This window comes from Stegodyphus dumicola, chromosome 8 (assembly GCF_044657685.1).
Source record: "Stegodyphus dumicola isolate Sdum_Otavi_A_Nest chromosome 8, ASM4465768v1".
In the NCBI taxonomy this organism is placed as follows: Eukaryota; Metazoa; Arthropoda; class Arachnida; order Araneae; family Eresidae; genus Stegodyphus; species Stegodyphus dumicola.
This window is the reverse complement of record NC_140775.1, coordinates 170,939,843-170,955,993: the sequence shown is the minus strand read 5'-3', so window position 1 is coordinate 170,955,993 and position 16,151 is coordinate 170,939,843. Positions and strand designations below refer to the sequence as shown.

At 31.4% G+C, this 16,151-nt stretch overlaps 1 protein-coding gene across 1 annotated transcript in view; it reads left to right on the top strand.

The window, feature by feature from the left end:
• The first annotated feature begins 497 nt into the window (after positions 1 to 497).
• Positions 498 to 16,151, top strand: part of LOC118187022 (homeobox protein MSX-2-like) — a 69,295-nt gene continuing 53,641 nt past the window's right edge. The window contains exon 1 of the mRNA XM_035357206.2: positions 498 to 1,184. Coding sequence (XP_035213097.2) covers positions 662 to 1,184 — 523 coding nt within the window. The 5' untranslated portion in view covers positions 498 to 661. The remainder of the gene's footprint in view (positions 1,185 to 16,151) is intronic.

The following is a 16,151-nucleotide window of genomic DNA, read 5'->3' as shown; positions in this document are numbered from 1 at the left end:
GCTTTTGCAGTATTTTCCTATTGTAATTATTTTCAGTCATCAATAGCAATCCATGTCCCTGTCACCGTTCACGAAGAGTTACTCTAACCTGTAGCTCGTTTTCCCGTCTCTGCAGTTTCAATTTTCGACGTCTTACTTGACTGCCAGGAAAGAAAAACGACCTGTCATTTGCAACAACGGGCGTTTTACTCAGCCTGCAACGGAAACAGATCGAAAAAGGGGGGAGACGCTGTGATGTGTTAATTAAGAGCACTTAAAATGTACACGACACCTGACAAGCTATCTTTTCTACTTGCCCGAGGGCTGTGGCATAGAAGGATACTATGAGGGGGTTGTTTATTCGCCCCTCCCATTTGGAGGACGGCCCCCTCTGCGCACTAGTGCGTGTGTCACGATCAATAGCCAATGGGAATGGCGAGCTGAGTGATGTTACCACCTCTTTCAAATGCCGCCGGTGCGAGGGGATTCAGATGATACTAGACTACATACTAACATCGGTAACCCTCGACTCGTTGGGCCCCAATTTCGAAACAGTTTCGGTTTCTGTCGGACTTTTTGGGCGTGTAGTGATCATGCGCCGAATTCGAAGTCTCGAATACTCAATTGGATAAGGAAAGTCTTCCTGTTGTTACAGAGGTATACTTTTATCGGTGTTCTGGAGATGCAGTTAAGTTGTTCTGTTGTCCAAAATATGGCAGAAGTTAACATGCCGTCACCGATTGCATCTTCTCCGTCTCCTCCAGTGTCGGGACACTTTGATGATACGGATGATTTGTCACACAGTCCTTCACCTCCTTATAGAGTTGCGAATGATCGTCTACAACCCCCGCGGGGTCCTGAGAAATATTATACTTCAGCAGTACCTAAATCATGCATTTCATTCTCTGTAGATTATCTTTTAGCTGATAAAAGTCGAACATTTAGACGGTCCCCGTCGCCTGCAGCTCTTAGGCCTGTAGAACAAGCACCTAAGAGATTTACGGTTGATGGTATCTTAGACTCTACCGATGACAATAAAAGACTGCAAGTGACTGGGACTGCATGCACTGTTGGACTAGGGTCTCGGCCCATTACTCTTCAGTCTCAGAGTACAGCAGTACCTATTGCTGCCCCTTGTTGGGCACATCCACTGGGATCTGCTTTTCCCTGGCTTCAAGCATCTAGGTCGCTTTCCCCACCAAACAGTAAGTGATATTTTTGTAAAGATTTTGTAATTATGACTTAAGTATTTTTGCTCACGCAAAATACGATGTTTATGGACTGAGTAAAACAATATTAATACTATTGTACCTGCAAAAGGTAAAGACAAGAAGAAGATAGCAAAAAGTAAAGAAAACAGAAAATGCAGTCCCTTCTGTCCTAATTCCTTCCTCCTAATGTAATTAGGCTAAATTTATTAACCTATAAATTTAAATTATAGGCTAATAAAACTGCGTTCTGCATTACTTTTGGGATTGTTTGCATATCTTTGACTGTTCTCAGCAGTTAAAAAACTGACTCCATTTATTATTTAACTCTTTCAACTGCTAATTTTTTAGATAGTTTAAGAACAGAGAGTTTAATTGTAACAAGAATTATGGTTTTAAATGATAGTTTTTTTTTTTTTTAAACCTAAATGAACCAAATATCAAGGTGCAAAAGAGTAAATTTGTATAAGTCACAATTAATTAAGAACAATATATGAGTAAAATTCTTTCTTTTTATTCTTTTTTTTTTTTTTTGAAGTAAACTCAATTTTAGTTACCAAAACCCAATGTTCCAAACGTCTTTTAACAAAAGATGAATTAATTACTAATATTAATGCCGATTCATTTAACAAAATCATGAAACTATATACGTATTCTTTCGTATCTTGTTTTTCATCTACAGTACATATAACAAGATTCCAGAGATCTTGAAAAATGAGTTCTCTTGATGAGAAAAAGACATTAATAAAAAACAGCGATAAAAACATTTAAGGAAGATTTAGAAGATAGATTATTATTGAAGAACTAAGGGTTACCTAAGTTTCTGATTAACTGCACAGTCTATGTTTTACATATTTACATGCACAGAAGTTATTAAAACATTCAAATTTGTTTAAATAATTTTTGTCTTCTATACTTCTTTATGTTATCATAGGTATTATGCTAATTATGGAGATATATAAGAAAAGTGTTATATTGTCATTATTGCAATTTTCAGCGTAAAAATACACTTTTCAGAGTAAATTTAATTAATTTTTTTTGGTCTGCTATATATCAACGGATTTCAGAGATGCGAATTATAACAAAAGCCTACTTTTATTATTTAAAATTATGCAAGATATCATAATTAAAAGGAAATTAGCAGTGTTAAACAGTTTCAAAAGTTTACAAACAAAATCAAGAATTTATACTTCAGCTGCACTTAAATAAATAAATGAAAATGATTCGTGAATAAAAATAAGAGTAATGGAAATTACTTTTATCTGTATTAACGGAATTTAAAATTCTTGGTTGCTCATATTTGACTTGGTGTAAAGAAATCCCCTCTGTAGCTCGCAATGAAATATTAGAACAGAGCTTTATATGAACAGGGTGGTTATGACTGTTCAGTTTTTAAATCTTGTAGAGACATTTTGGAAGCAAGAGCAGTGAAAATTGAGCAATCGCCTTCGCCGGGAATCGAACCGCGGACCTCTGGAATACCGGCCCGGCGTGCAGAATCACTACACCACGAAGGCACGCCAAAAAGGTGGGAGAAATACCTTATAATCTACCTAATAGAATTTGCTCTCGCAATAGAAGTTTGGGCATTTTAAAAATAGAAATGCTTTGGATTGATGTTATTTTACAACTATGGAAGAAAAGCATTGCATTGCTAATCATAAGCAAGAAAGAGAAGCTGAAAATTCAGACATTTAGAAATCAAATATATAATTTCCTATTTAAAAAGGTAAAATAAATGACGTCAGGAAACTAAATCTGGACAACTTTTTTATTAAGAAACTAGTCATAGTACAGGCAAAATAAGTAGCCTTTACAAATTGTATGTTTTATATTTAATACATAACCGATTGATTAAGTATTTTAGCAAAAAAGGTAAAGCTTGTTAAATATGCTTGTAAAAAAGCTTGGTAAGTGGCTTATTCAGGGGCTTTTGTGTTTGTCAATATAAAATTTGTGCCCGAGAATAGCAAAATTTTGATAATAAATTCATTTTTTATGTATCGTTAAAGACAAGGCTTAAGGTTTATGCCACTTCACGTGCACTAATGTGTTTGCTGCCTTCCTCACGATTCTTAAAAGTAATACGTATATTATAATTAAAATATAAGTTTTACAATAGTAAATACAATTTTTTAACTATATTTTTCATATTGCAAATATTTTAATAAAAATCGGCTTTTTCTGCAAAATATAAAAAGTAAGGCATCGATTTCTTTTCCATTTCATTTTCTTTTCTATATCAGTCATTTTTTTAACCCAAAGGGCGTTAGCCCTGAAGAGCTATTAATTTCGTTCCGGCATTTTGGGTTGGATCAATATCAGTCTGAATCACTTTTTAAATTGTTGCCACCAAATATTAGAGCCCTGCATTATATTTAAAGAAATTAAATAATGAAGAATCAGCATGAATATATGTATATTTGTCGCATTGTGATTAAACAACGGTACCTAGAAACATCAAATTTTGAATAACGTAGTCCTCCACTCGCATGTGGGCGTCTGGAAGTCCAAATTCGGAATTTTTTTTATTATCTTTTTCATATTTTGTCAAACTTTAACGAATTTTTGATTAACAAACTCAATGATTTCAAAGCATTCCATTAACATTAACAACATAGCGTGCATGTTCAAGCTCGGATATTTTATGCGCGAGGTTTCTTTACATTTCTTACTTGTATTACGCTGGTAGCATAACAAAGACGTTACAATGTCTAACGGTGTTCTGCGTTGATAATACTTCATTTTTTTTAATATTCCTCATAAATTTTAATTTCTGTTTTTCACGCTATAAGGCTGTTAAAGGCTGATCAGACAGCATGTTTCAGACATAGATGTTCTTACGTATTATAAATAAATTTTAATACCTTTATGAATATTATTTATTTACATCTATGGATATCGGATTCATAATAAAACATACGCTTTGCATACGCTTTGTTTGTTATTTTCATTCATTTATTTAAATGATTTGCACACAATGCCATAAGACAAAAGTATTTTTTTAATAAATATAAAATTTTCCTATCGTCAGTAATTGGACAGCTTATAAGTTCAGATAAAATATACAAATTAATTCATGAAGCATTTCTTGGCAATTCACATTACGGCCCTTTGTACAAAACTTTATTTTTATTTTCAAAATTTTATTTAGAAACTTCTGTTTCAAATTTAGTTTTGTTCAAAAGTTCGTTTTTTCAACACACGCTAAAAAATGCAATAATCTTCTGCGGCATAAATATTACTAATCTTCTATGAAATCTAATAATATTCTATGAAAAATGCACTTATATCTAAAATGTGGAAAATTTCTGTTTAAATCTTTACTTTCAGTTTAAAATAATAAATGGATTCATAAGAAATTACATTTGAAGGCGAATCGTTTTCATTCTTAAATACGAAACAGCATCAGAAGATTTTGCAGATGTTATTTTTTGACTTCACTTTGAAATACTTAATTCGATGCCACCTAAAGAGTATCTAATTCGATCTAGAAATGTCTTTGTTAAAAGAAAAAATCAAGCAATATTTTTTATAACTTCAGTACCAAACTGACTTTTTTTTTAAAAAAAATGTGAGTGTTATATTGCAACAAGAAAATTCGAATTTATTCCCATTTTTAGAGAGAGATTCAGCTCCATGTTATGAAGTGCTTTTTCTAGTGATTTCGAAGTAATCTGTGATAATGTAGATTACTTTGGACGAGCTCGAAAATGCTCTAACAGCATTAGTTCTGGGTTCCATATCTGTTTGACTTCAAATATTCAATTGAAGTTGAATAAGTTGGGTTTCAAAGACATTTACCTGCCATCTAAGTTTTACAAGAAATTTTTAAAGAAATTATTTGAAATGTGTAACACGGTGTCATTGAAATACTCTATTTTATTTTCAATTAGACAAAATTTGTAGTAATATAGTTAACAAAATGTCACTAAACGGAGTTTAAAAAAGATAGCTGATTAACTATTAATTGGTAGACTAAACTTTCAAACCTAACATTTTTTAGAAAATATCTTCTTTGGCATCGCTTATTATGGGAAATGTATGTCATAGTTATTTAAGTTGTTAAGTACCTTTAAAGTACAAAATATTTTAAAGATAAATATATTTATAATTTACTGATTTATGATAGTGAAACTTTTTATATTTATTTTGATATCCTTAATATTGTATTTACATTTCACTTTTTTCTCCAAATATTAAAATATTTTAAATAAAATTAAAAAAAAAAAAAACATTTTTTATCATCGTCATGAAATTTCCATATTTACGAAGTGCAACATTGTGGATAAACAAATCACTGTTTTTAACTGATTTTTTCCCTCCAAATTAGAAAGCAATGTATGATTGAAACGACTTGCTTTATAAATAATAGCATTATGTTTTAATGGAAAATAACCTTTTGTTTTTGAAACTTCCTAATCGATTGTGATTTTGCATAAAATTAAAAGAAATTTCTAAAACTTTTATGCGAGAATCATAATAAATAGTCGGTCGTTTTACACTGACATAGGATTTATACAATTGGGCGAAACTTCTAGAAATGCTGACCCATGATTTTAGAGAAATGATGATGGAAAACAGGAAAATTACAGTTTTTAGATATCTTAACTTATAGGTATAATTAATTACCATCAAGTCATGTAAATGCGTGTTGTTACTTTCTTAAAATCATTAACTATACAGATAGATATGCTAATAAGGCTTTTCTGTAATATAACTTTGTATTACAGTATAACTCAAAAAGGAATTATTTTTTAATAAATTATCCTATCTGAGAAAAAGTGTGTAAAGCCAATAATTGTGTCTAGAAGAGAAAAATTTTTTTAAGCCTGAGATGTAAACCAAATTTTTGTTATGAAATCGGGGAAAAAAATGTAAGAAGTGGTGTAAACAATTAAATTAAAGAATCATAAAAAATAAAAAGACTGTAAAGAAACTATTAGTCACCTTTTTACTTCCTTGTACGGAGTAAAAAGGAAGTATTGTAATTGCGAAAAGTTTCAGGCAGCATATTTCAACGAAAATATCCATTTTGAACACTTTCGAATGCAATTTAACGATGTTTTTGCATGATATCTGTAGTAAGGACAGAATAAAAGACTCTTTTCCTCCAAAAAAATTATAAAACTGCTTTAAAATGAATTCTGAAGAGAATTTTTCGTGGCGTCTGTACGAACGTATGTACGTACGTATCTCGCATAACTCAAAAATGAGTAGCCTCAGAAAGTTGAAATTTTGTATACAGGACTACTATAACATGTAGATGTGCAACTCGTATTTTGGTTTCAATCGGCTGCGCCAAACGTATATAAATATATTTATAAATATATCCACTCTGTTACCCGACTCAATGATCTCATTTTCTTTACTCTTATATGTTTGTAAATTGTACATTTTTTGCTTCAAAAATGATTGAATTATGTTGTTCTTATCTTCTGGTTAAGGTTTTTATGTCTTTAGTAAATCTGTATGCAATATTTTTAGAATTATCAATAATTTAAAAGTTGTTTAAGTGCCGCTAAGCCTAATAATTTTTTTTGATTGCTTGTTTACATTTGAAACAGCAGGGTAATGAATTTGTTGCTAATCTACAGAAACGTAGCTTCGCAACAACAAAGATAACGCCTTCATTTATTATTGCGATTTAAATCATGCTTAATCCTTTCTGAGATTTTTTCGAGGAAATAAGTGTTTAAGATTTACTTAATTTTTAATATTTTAATTTTTAATAATTTAATTTTTAATAATTAGTATTTTAATTTTTAATAATTAGTAATTTTTAATACAGATATTTTGGGTTTTTATGTATTTTTGCCTTGTCGCAAAGTGAGAACTGAATTAATTGAATGACAAATACTCAATCGTCTGTAAAAAAACTGTTTCTTTTTTTTTTTTTTTGCTTAATTTCTTTTTTACATTGTTCTAGCTTTATTATAGTATTTGAATAGAACATGTGGCAACGATTAGATAATTCTTTAAATGATATAAATTTTGTGCATTCTGAGTTATAATAGGAACAAAATATAATACTGTTAAGTGAACCTAGCGCTAGAGTGTCGCTATGGTAAACAAATACTAGAGTGGATTTTAAAGAATGCCTTTATTCTATTGTGGTTTATGCGCTGTCGGCGTAGATTTAATTCCATCCAATAAGTTTAAATGAAATGCAAGAAAAAATGCGTATAATTTAATATTCCGTACAAGGAAGTCATGTGGTGTACACATCAGATTTTTTTCAATGTTTAAAACAGAATTTTTCAAGTGGTTAGTATTTAAAACATTAACCCGGGACGATTAATAATATTAAAACATAAAAAAGTACGATTTTTTTGCCATTTATTTTAGTATAAAACTAATATTATATTTACCATTTATTTTAGTATAAAACTAATATTATGGTATTAGTTTTTTATGTATATTAAACATAAAAAAGTACGATTTTTTGCCATTTATTTTAGTATTATAGTAATTAAAATATTAGTTATTTATGAATGCGTCGTATATTTAAACATTTTAAATCATGGCCTTGCACTGAATATATTTGTTCTATTTTCCTCCTATTATTAACACGATCTTTAAGTATAGAGTAATTATTACAATTTTTGAAAAATTCAATGTCATTACGCCTAATGTTCAACATATATTTAACCAGTTTCTTTGCAATTTTCTTGTCTAAACAATAGCCCTTAACTTCTTTATCCTTGATACCTGGTACGGGTTTATTTTACATCCTATGAAATTTTGGCAATAGTTTTCAAGGAGATATCTTTGTCATAGTCGTGTCATATTACAATACTGACATTCAATACAAGACGTTCTTCTGCTAAGAATCTATTAATTGTAAATATTCGTTGTAGTGCAGCTTGTTAGTGAAGTTTCAGCACTTATTAAACATTAATGCTATAAATTGCTTTATATCATTTATCTCTGTTAATCTATTTATTAATTCAAGGTAATTTGTTAAGATGTAGAAATGATTATTCAAAGTTTCAGTATCGATGAAGAATGTTGAATATGTTATATTTAAAAAGGAAAATAAAAATAGAAGAAATTTCGATTTAAGAATTCCGCGTTGCTGAATCAAGAGCTCCAAAAACTACCACTCAGTGTTACTTCCTTGTGTGGAGTAAAGGAAACATTGATATCGCGAAACATTTCGAGTATCATATTTCAATGGAAATGCTCCCGAATTCATTTCGGCGATTTTTTTGCATGACGTCTGTACATACGTTCAAAATAAAGGATTATTTTTTTCAGAATGGATTATAAAATGGATCCAAAAAAAGGGTTTCTTCGTAACGCCATATATACGTACGTATGTGTTTATGTATCTCGCTTTACTCCAAAAACGATTAGCCGTAGAACGCTGAAATTTTATGTATGGTAAAGACTGAATTATTTTATATATGGTATTGGACTGCTAATAACAACTACCGTATATACTCGCGTATAAGTCGATACTGCGTATAAGTCGACCCCCCACTTCGACATAAAAAATTCGTAGAAAATAAGAAACCCGCGTATAAGTCGATCCCCCACTTCCGAAATCGATCGAGAAACTTCGAAAAAAATTTTTCAAGTACTACATTTATTCAAAATCATCTGAGAAAAAAAGTAAATATACGATAAAAAATACCTTGGTAAATAAACAAAATCAAAATCCTTCAACGTCTGATTCATGGTCAGATTCGCCAAACATTTCATAGAACTCTTCTGTCGTCATTGGCTCGTCATCATACATATTTTCAGTCTCGAACTCTGTATTGTTACAATCACTACTACAGCCTTCGTCGTCATTTTCACTTTCAAAAACAGCATCATCTTCCGTGCCGTCTAGTTCGTTGCTAATACAACATTTTTTAAAATGATTTTATAATCATTCAGAGGGTAATTCGCAGGCATTCGCATTTTTCAGGGGCAAAAACATAAAAATTTCCAAAAGTGTCCACAATTTTGGCCACCACTGTAGTTCGTCACATAATTTAAGTCATGAAATTACTTCAAGTAAGTGACTTATTTGATAAGTCGTCCAATTCGAGTGCGGGAAGAAAACAACTGCATTATACAAAGAAATTTTTGAACTTCCGATTCTTTTAATTTTTTATGGCCCCGCGTATAAGTCGACCCCCCCACTTTGAAGTCTTTTTTTTTGCCCAAAATATCTCGACTTATACGCGGGTATATACGGTAGTTATGCACCTCCCTTTTGTATTGCAATCAACAGTACGAAAAGTGTATGTATACATATATTGCAGAGTCATTAGGTCTTTTTTTTAAGCAGGAGAGGTAAAAATATGCAGTGGACACACCGAGACACGAACCTGGGTCCTCTTGAACACAGGTCGAGTATGCTTCCAATTATACCATGAAGGCACGCGGAAAAAAGGGAGAAAATACCTTCTATACACCCCCTTTTAAAGGGCGACTGGGAATTAGGAGACTCACTCGCCAAATCCTGGTGGCGACGAATTATTGTCCACCACCTTTGAGTTCGGGCGCCACTTGTGGCGTCATTAGGGATTTTGATGCTGGAGACGTGAAAAATGTGCAATGCCCTAGTCGGGAATCGAACTCCGGACCTTCCGAATACGCGTCGAGTGTGTTTCCACTGAGGTATGCGGAAAAGAAGGGAGAAAATACGTTATAATATATGTGTCATGCATAACGGCTCCCTTTCCCGGCTTTTATTTTCGCAATCGTTGGTCGTAGTCATATACTTCCAATTACAGAAGTGTTTTAAAAGACAAAAATATTCACGTTTTATTAATTTCAAAATAAAAAATATAATTTTCGACAAAAAACAAAATCTGTCTTTTAATAAGATTTCTCGGCTCATATACTCATATTTTGGAAAGTTTTATATTCATTATGAAAAAATAAAATTATAAAAGTATTACTCACTTACGACAAAAATTGATAAAATATTTAATTTACAAATTTTCCATTTTTGATCTCCTTTTCAACTTGTCTTGAAGGATCGGTTAATTAAATTAGAATAATGCGAGGAAATAACGTTAAACAAAGTGCAGCAAAATGTGAAAATGTGTATAATGTAAATGTGCATAATTTAATAAGAAGAGTGTGGTGTGGAAAGAAGCCATATAGTGTCCCCATAAGATTTTTTATAAAGTTGTTAGGACTTGTTTTTTGTAAAGTTTGGCCACAAAGAAGAGCTATTAAATTTATTGATTTATGTGGTCTTTATTTCTTATTTTTTTGCTTTGTGCAAAATAGAGAGTCTATCGCATAAGCAGTTGCTTATTTTTCTTATGCTTTTTGAAGCCTCATCAATATTCTGTAATACCTTTCTTTATATCATCAGCTTTAGTTTCAGGGATAATTCATTAAATTTGCTTATTCACTTTGTAGGGTTTATATTTATTTTAACTAACATTTATTTTAAGTTTAAACTATCTTTCCTGCCAAGCCTTACTTTCCCCTAGAATTGCCAATGCCAGAGTATGTAAATTTTAGTAGAACGCGCAAGGATTCAAATTGTCAGCGGAAGTAATCTAAGTTAAATAGAAGGGAAACGAGTTCGAAGGTGTGCTTTCTTGCTTCACGAGCGTGGAGGTGGCTAGTTAGAAATTGAAGAACCACGCGTTTCGGCCTGTGTGTTTGCCTCGGCAGATTGTTAATCTTTCAACGTATTATTCAGAGTTTGCTGAATTATCAGCGGTATTTTAGAACGCGGTGAGGTTAGTTACGTTTAGAGAGCCTCGTAGTTAGTCACTTGTTATTATCTCTTTTCAGTTTCTTATTTTTATTTTACCGCCGGGTCGGCGTAGTTTGTGAGCGTCAAGAGCACGCATTTGTAATTTCTAAAGTTGAATAAAAAGGGATTAAAACCCTTCTCAAGACTTTGGTCTACTTCCAGTTCTTAGCAGTCACCACTATTGTTGCGTGCAGGTTGGAAGCGCGCAACGTTACAACTTCTTTTTTCAAAATTATAAAATTAGAAGAGTTCGATGATTAATAGCGACAGTAGCAGTAAATTAGTTACGCAACAATTTCAAATTAGCATTAAATTTTAATTCCCGTTTATAAATAAATCTGAGCTAAACATAAATGAATTTTAAAAGCATTTATGGCAGATATTTCGAAATCGATTTTTACGGTATTCGGCTAGAGATTAGTGTCTCTGATTTCATCGCAATAAGACACTCTATTTTGAGATTATACAATAAATTTCTTCGCATTTATTTGGCATCATAAATTTTACAGAATGTGATAGAGTACTTTGATATAAACCGCAAATTAATATACCTTTGATCAAGAGAGTACAATGTTGATATAGCTATATATTGTGATGTATTGGATGATTAAGGTTTTATGTTTTTATACTGATAAATCTGATTGAATTTATACTGATCTTTATACTGACTAATTTTTATTCCTCCGTTTCTTAAGAAAAGAGTAAATAAATCCTTAATGAATATTTTCTGTATACTCAACGTCTTTTATTGCCCGATCTTCTGCGAAATCACGAATGTTTTGTAAAAGTTATCAATTACAAAGATTAGATTGAAGGATCGGGATTGGAAAATACTTTTTAAATGAACTACACGGATATTCTTGATGAAATACAGAAAAATCACAGCAACTATACAAGCGAATAAGAATTGAAGCCATTTCCAAAACTTTAACAGTCATTCTGAGAGTTTGCTAAGTGGATATTCTTTTGCAATCATTTTTATCGTTACTCGTCAAGTCCAAGCATAATTTAATTTGATTTTGTAAAATTAATTTGGTTGATTCTGAGGGACAAAGTTTTTTTTTTTTTTTTTCAGAGTTTTATCAGAAAAAAAAAATTATACCTCTTTCTGAATTGTGTATTGAGATTTTCCTTTCACTAAATGACATTTTTAGATTTGGAATATGGAGAAGATGAATTTATAATTCTGGTTTGACGATTCCCTACAAGAAATAAGTTAGCTCGGAGTTAAAAGTAATACGTGATTAAATCTATCAATCAATTAATGCCATTTTATTTCAAAAGGAATAATGTTCAAAAATTTACATAGCGCCTTTTTACTTATACTAATGCGCCTTTTGTGAAATTCAGAATTAAAGCAATAAATAAATTAAAAGATTATAACGACAACCAGGGTTTTATTACTACAGTGCAAATTGTGGGCTCCATGAAATAATTTTAGGATATGTCATAATATTTTAGGATGTCAGTTTTAGAGATAATTGAGCGAAATAATAATCTCTTTTTTATCAATTAATTAACCATGCATAGATTGACGACAAATAAATTAAGATATGAAGAACACTTAAATTTTCGAATTTCGAAACTATAAAATTCGTAAAAATGCAAGTATTTTGTAAGTGTTCATAGCAAAGGGTAAAATTATTCTGTTCTCGTAATTTGCTTCCATGTTCAGTAGCTGATAGAAGCAGCTGATAACAGAAAATTTTCGAGATTGTCTGGGTGTCAGACAATCTCGAAAATGGGAATACAGAATCAAGGTCCTTAAAAAGACCATCACGAAAGGCACACTTCTAAGAGAGATAAATGGACTTTAGAATAATTTTAATAATCTAAACGAATACCTATAATATCACATTAATAAATATGATAGAAATTAAGTCCTGGTGTTTAGCTTTATAAATGACTATTATTTTTAACAGCCAATTTTGTTTCTGTAAATTAATTTGGGTTGCTCAAGTAAGATAATTATAAAATATAAATTATATAAAAATATACATTTTCCCTTAATTACCAAAAACTTTGAATAAAAATCATTTGCAACAAAATTTGATATTTATATTTGAGATCTTATCTAAGTACTACTTGTAAAACTAATTGTTTTATATTTAAGACAATATGAGTAAAATATCGTCTGTAAGTATGAGTTAAATAACAAACTGAAATTTTTTACAATGCATTTTATATGACACGAAAGACAAACTCCGGCTGGTCATAAACTCCGGTTCACTAATTTCACAATACTTTGATTCTACTGATTTTATACCGAAGGCCGACTTAATTTCTGATACTTATCTGTAATTTTTTTTAAATTAACAGAAATTAATAACACAGCAGTACATCAGCTTATGAACTTATTTTTCTTTCCTTGTCAGTTATATCTCAAAACAGTTATATCTCAAACAAGTTATATCTTCGTTACACAGACAAAACAACATAAAAAACAGTTATGTCCTCGCTCGTATATAACAAACAGTTACATCCTCGTCAGTTATATCTCAAAACTGAGGTTTTTTAAAAAAATCTTGTGGAAAACAATTAATTCGATTCATTTAGAATTTTTGGAAAAAATTAAATAAAAACAATGTGATTTTATATAGAAGTTAATAATTTTATTCATATAATCTTTGCTTAGTGTTTTGCATAAGAAATTCAATCTTCAATTCGAATTCCGTTTTTTTTTCTTTCTGCATAAAAAATTGAATTTTCTTCTTAGTTTTGTTGTCATCGGTTGTTTTATTCTCTCTGGAAAATGAGATTTAAAGAAAAAAAAATCTATTCAATGATAACCCTGTCATATTTGTTGAATACGTTTCCAAAAACATTAAAGACATCTTCATTGATTATATTGGTTAGATATACCATCCATCGCGTATTAGATAGAAAGTAACAACCGAATTGCACTATACTTTAAGGAAGATGATGTATTAAAGTGCAGTAGGCCACGATACTACAAACAGTTCCACAATCCACACACAAAACGAGCAGACAATGCACTACCTGCTGTGAATTCAAGTTTCGGCACTTTTGGAGCGGAAAATTAAATAGCAAATAGCTTTATATAACTAGCAGTTATGACATAGATTTTAAAATATTATCAGACTAAGCGGTGTTTATCATATTAACCGTTACACATACATCTTTATTTTAAAAAATAAATGAGATATGTATTTTTATGCAACTTATAGTTAATATTTTACAAATCTATATTGTAATATTAAATACTTATTATAATGTTAAAAATACTATAACAATTTTTATCTCGGTAATAATTACGAATCTAGGGGCCGAAATATGATGCAGTTCACATTTCGGACACAAGTTCTTGTCTCAAAAAGTTGCATGTAAATCGATTGGAAAGTCGAGGTGTCACTGTACTGACAAAATGCTGCTTTATCACATTTTGCAACAACACGCATTTTAAAATTTTACTTTACAATCGCTCGTTTTTCAAAGCATCTGGAAGCAGTCTATAATAATAGCCATTTATTTATTTATACAAATGGAAAACATTTGGCCACTAAGCCATTAACCTTGATCTTGCTTCCCAATACTTAAGAAAAAAAATCTATTCAATGATAACCCTGTCATATGTGTTGAATACATTTCCAAAAACATTAAAGACATCTTCATTGATTATATTGGTTAGAAATACCATCCATCGCGCATTAGACAGAAAGTAACAACCAAATTGCACTATACTCTAAGGAAAAGGTTTAACAATAGAATTAAAAGATAATAGTGCAGTGCACTGATCAATATGCTCCTTATCCAAGGATTGTCCAGACTTACAAAGAGTACATACAGAACAATCTTTAAGTCGAATTTTAAAAAGATGGCATTCAGACAATCGTGCCCAGTCAAAAGACGAAATAACATCACAGCTACAGAGACCGAGGAAAATCTGGAACCACTGGCTTTGAACTAGAGAGACACTCTGGGCCTTTCCCTTAGCTTCGTTTGATAGGTATAAGGCAAATCTTCCCTTAAAATTCTATTTTAATTAGGAGTTTTGAAGAATTAAAAGCCATATGGTTATTAGTAGCTTGCTTTCTTTGCCAGGAAATCGGCTCTTTCATTTCCCTCAATGCTACAATGAGCAGGAATACACTGCAAGACAATTGAGCCAGCCAGAGTGTTTAGAATCTTTCTACGTTCGTAAAGTCGTTCGAAAGTGCAAAATTTATTTCTCAAGTCATTATAATAATAGTTTTTTTTTTAAGGAAAACTGCTTTCTCTGAGATTTGTTTCAGCCACCGTTTAGTAAAGAATCGAAAATAACGTGTTGTTGAATAATTACTGGTGAAAGAAGGAATGGCCGCTCTCCGAATACCCGGTAATAAAAGTATCCTATTCACCAAATATACAGGATATCGTCATCTGTAAGGAGCCGTCGCGGCGAAAGCTTTTTAAACTACGAATGATGTTGTATTCAAACTCTATTCCCTTGACGGCTAAGTGAAAGGATATCATGGCAGGAGGGGTTGTCAAATGACACTTTAAAACGTCAATAACTCCAGAAAGGGGAGGCAGTGTTATGTCAAATGTGGTGCCAGAGGTGTTCCGGCGGGGAGATTTATGGAAATACCTCTTTGGAGCCGCGGTCCGCCTTTGACCGCTCCAGGCGAAATGAGTAATAGAAGATAGATGTATCGCCGTATAGCTCCAACAATGATATTCGCAACTTCCCAAGTAGATCGTGCTATTGAATAGTCTTATAATATACAGTGAAACAGTCTTATAACAGCATCATTAGCTGTAACTACTACTACTAATATTATTAGTTATTAGAGTTCTTTTTATACGAAGAAATGGTTTACTACTGCTATTACTAAAGAATGGTGTACTAAATGGTATGAAAACTTTACTATTGTAGTTTACTCTCTATTATGCTGGCTAATGCCAGGGAAGCAGGTCATAGATCACTGGAAACCCTTGATAATCCAAGTTAGCAATTTTCATGTATATTATATGCATTTATTTCTTAAAAAATCAGTAATTACTTTGTTTTTGAGAACGTTTAAGTATCTGTCGGGTTTCACTGTGTATTTTTCGAAATACTATTACTTTATTTGAATCTCATTTCGTCGACGAAGTCCAACAGTGTTTCAATAGAAGTCATTGCTGTCTCAGAACTGATATAATGAATTGCCAGGATCTTTTTATCTTCTATTTTCAGTGTCACTCTCTTCTATTCTTGTAACTTTTGAAACGATATCCGCATCACTCTAGCATTGAAAGTCCAG